The sequence below is a fragment of the Pseudoliparis swirei genome, chromosome 18, assembly GCF_029220125.1.
Source record: "Pseudoliparis swirei isolate HS2019 ecotype Mariana Trench chromosome 18, NWPU_hadal_v1, whole genome shotgun sequence".
Classification (NCBI taxonomy): domain Eukaryota; kingdom Metazoa; phylum Chordata; class Actinopteri; order Perciformes; family Liparidae; genus Pseudoliparis; species Pseudoliparis swirei.
Window position 1 is genome coordinate 9,034,880 of NC_079405.1, and position 4,046 is coordinate 9,038,925.

At 43.6% G+C, this 4,046-nt stretch overlaps 1 protein-coding gene across 1 annotated transcript; it reads left to right on the forward strand.

The window, feature by feature from the left end:
- The first annotated feature begins 790 nt into the window (after positions 1–790).
- LOC130207896 (serine/threonine-protein kinase pim-2-like) lies at positions 791–3,499 on the forward strand. Its single transcript, XM_056436642.1, has 7 exons — positions 791–1,337; positions 1,805–1,899; positions 1,985–2,032; positions 2,506–2,727; positions 2,818–2,995; positions 3,110–3,283; positions 3,408–3,499. The coding sequence occupies exons 1-7, from the start codon at positions 791–793 to the stop codon at positions 3,497–3,499; spliced, it is 1,356 nt and encodes a 451-aa protein (XP_056292617.1).
- Positions 3,500–4,046: the final 547 nt, after the last annotated feature.

Below are 4,046 nucleotides of genomic sequence, written 5' to 3' on the forward strand. Positions count from 1 at the left end.
GTGTGTTCTAAAGTTCTAGATGTTCCACTGACATCCGGGGTGCCGCTCCATGCACTCACTTGCAGCATTTCAGCAGATCGAAGCACAAGTCTTGGATATTCACTGCAACGTATTTTCCTGAATAATTGTGTTGAGGAACTTTACAAAAAGGCCATGGCTGCGAAGAGATTAAAGACTCTTCGATCTTCGGATTTAGGTGAGAGTGAAATCTTTTTTTCAAATGCTTTTAATGCAATGCCAAACGTTTCAAGTCACTTTGTCTGTAGTTTAGTGTTTGTTCCTTAAACAAGTTAAGTTGTCTTACTCTTTCTTCGGCCTGGAAAGTTGACTGTTATTTAAAACAGATTATATAAACGGTATATGTTTCTTATTTAGTCTTAATTGACAGTTAATTACAGACAGATTTAACTTGATCAGCTGAACTGTAGTTGCAGAGTGATGATAATATGATTTTAATAAACGGCTGTTCATATAGCAGAGTTAGTTTGGAGTTGAAACTCAAGTAAAAGTATAAATACTGCGCTAAAAGTACAAAAGTATTATCAGCCAAATGGACTTGGTGTCAAAATTACAAGTACTTGTTTTAAGTGTGGTTGTTTAAATGTATAAAATGATATTCTACACATTACATCACTGCAATGTTATTACTGCTACGTTGATCCCGAAGCAGGATTTGAATGTCACAGCTGAGTACTTAATATCTTCAATTATACTGTGCAAAGTCTCTTATAACTAAAGCTGTCAAATAAATGTTGTGGAGTAAAAAATCTAAATATTTAACTGTATTTAAATGACTTCATTTGTAGAGCACAGTGACTGCACCACCCAACCCAATAACTGCCTGGGGACAGACTGTGAGGTGACAAAGACCAAAACATCGGCCATCACGAATCACCCAAAATCACCCAGAAAAAGGCGGAGGTGTGCCGGAGAACCAGCTGACCCCAAGCGGACCGAAAGAAAGCCCTGCACAGATAGGGAGGTCCCCAAAAAGAAGCCGAGAGTTGACCGAAACAATGTCGTCACGGGCGAACTCACTGATGTGCCAGTGGAGGGCCCGATGGCCCACGGCACCAAGAGAAAGGCCGGCACTGACAGTGCGACACCCGGGAAGAAGAGGAGGGGCGGCACCGCTCACTCCAGTCAACCCACCCCGGTGTCAGCGGAGAGCGTCAAAGAGGCAGAGAAGAAGGCCGCTGCTGAGCAGCCGCCGGCGACAGAGACCCCCAGGAGGACGAGGAAGGAGAGCGGCCGTGACCTCTGCGAGAGCTCCGGGAGAACTTCCTCCTCCCAACAGAACGATGGGAGCACGTCCATCTCGTTCACGAATTGCAAACGTAAGTTGATAATGTGAATGTAAATGAGATGAGTGCATGTGAGCAGATTCACTACACCGGTGCTCGACCAAGAAGTAGTCTGGCTTATAAACTCCCTGTAAAATTAAAAGATGTGGGTTTTTTTAATACACGCTTTGTACGAATTACATCTAGACAAATTATTTTTTGCTACATTTGGACTGCGACATGGCAGCTATTTCCATCCTGCTAATTGTGGTGGCTTCATATTCACCGCACAAATACAAGAGTGGTTTTGATCTTTGCCTCTGACTCTCGGGAAAATATTCCTTTTGTAATGTAAAGCGAACGTTGAGATTCACACATGAAAAACTCTGCGGGCTGAAATATAGAAGAAGATTCTGACTAACCTGCAGGTTTAAAAACTCTGATTTCATAGCGTCTAGCTTTAGCGTCAACAGAGGTGAAGGTCAGATGTTCCTCACAGATTTTGTGGTTTTGTGTTGTAGCCAAATTTGAGGATGCGTACCTGCAGCTGAAGAAGTTTGGCGAAGGGGGCTTCGGATCAGTTTATGCTGGGAAAAGAATATCTGATAATTTACCAGTAAGTCTTACATTCATATTCTCACATCACACACTCAGTGATCCCTCCGTGCACTGACCAAAGTACTGCTGACTCTGTCCTGTAGGTGGCCATCAAACGCATCCCGAAAGCTGACGTGGAGAGTCGACCAATGGTGAGTGATGACTCAGCACCGACCGTGAACACCATTGTTACCTTCGCATTGAAAATGCGGAAGGTTATGTTTTTATCGCCGTGTATTTATTTATTTATTTATTTGTATGCGTGTTATTCGCATAACACAAAAAGCATTAAACCGAATCGCATGAAATTCGGTGGGATGATTGGTTATTATCCGGGGACCATTTAATTCGATTTTGGGATCAATCGGGTGAAAGGTCAAGGTCATGAAAAGGTCAAAATCTTCTTTTTACCATAGCACGGTCAATTTGTATCCAATTGGCATGCAACTAATGCCAAAATGTTCATAATTCAATGCCCAATCTTGTGAAATGCAAAGGTATGCACTCTACCGAGTGCCCATTCTAGTTGAACTTTTTTTCCTTTCCGGTTTCTTTTTGGTTGATGAGGGAAACACAACCTCATCTATTCAAACACTCATTGAGTTCTGTGTATCGTTTCCTCCAGGTCTTTGATGGAAGGACACACATGGTCCCCATAGAGGCGCTCCTCATGTTGAGAGCAGGAGGTGGACCGGCGTCTGTGGGGAAATGTGCCGCAGTGTCGTTAATAGACTGGTATGATCTGGACCAGGAGGTTCTCCTGATCATGGAGAGACCAGTCCCCTGTGTGGACTTGTTAACATACCTGATTAACAACGACTGTCCGCTGAGCGAGGACCAGGCCAAGGTACTAATGCCGGGTGGAGCATGCTTCTGTGTCAGTGCTTAGTGCTCCCTTCACGTGTTCAACCATCGTTCTTCTTTCTTTCCATCTCAGGAGATCATGAAGCAACTGGTGGAAGCCGCCATTAAAATGCTCTCTGATAAAGTCTTCCATCGCGACATTAAGACGGAAAATATTCTCGTCGAAACCACCCCCGATGGTCCCCGAGTGCGGATCATAGACTTCGGATGTGGCTGCTTTGTGAAGAAGAGGACATACTACGACTACTCTGGTACGCTGCCTGGCTTCTGCTCCATCTGTTGATCTCTGGAGTGACTTTCAATTTAATCGTACCCTCGTTTCCTTGGTTTCTTACCGTCTCCATCAATGTGTCTGTGTCTTGTAGGAACCTCCGCGTACACTCCTCCAGAGTTTTATTCAACGGGGAGATACGCGGCCGGCCCCACCACGGTGTGGCAGCTGGGCGCGCTGCTCTTTGAATTGCTGGATGGACACAAACAATTTATCACCTCCAAGTTCCTCCGAAAGCAAATCAACCTCAACAGCGAACTGTCCCGAGGTGAGAGGATGCTGGTGTCAATACATGATCTATGTTTTGTAATGGTAATAATGTGCAAGTTTCTTTCCTTCCGTGTTCCAGTCCTCCACCCTGTTATATACTTTGCTCTGCGCTCTGCCCTCAGACTGCCACAATTTATTGAAGATGTGTTTGGCCATAAACCCGAGGGGTCGTGCCACACTGAAGCAGATGCAGCTGCACCCCTGGTTTAAATGAAACCGCACAGCACCCCCATCTGTCTGTCTTTATAGGATGTTTCAATATATTTAATAATTCAACAATAAAATGTGCAATCTTTGAAGTTTTTGAGTTTTTTGTGAACATGAAAATGAGAGACTTTCCACTCATTATCAGTTATGTTGTCTCTCACATCTCTGGGATCAGCTGGTTATGTTACAGTTATGATAGACATGAATGCTTTTATTATGAGCTTTCAATATGTACTGTAGCATAAGTTACTACTCACACACAACTTTCTAGACTAAACAGCAATATCAAAAATGTCATCAGCCCGATAACACACACTTTTTACAAATGACCTTTCAACAAGAAACACAATAACGAGTTGGATGTGAATAAAAAGTTTATTTAGAAAAGACACAACTGACCCAACATCCCTGAAACGTCCGAACTGACGCTAAAGGAGCAAGTAGAGTGTCATAGGTTCAAGCATCGGGGCACTGACCAAGCTGGGGTATTTTATATTAAAAATAAAAGTTACCTGGATGTAACGCCCCCTATATGAGTACAAGCATAGCCTCCT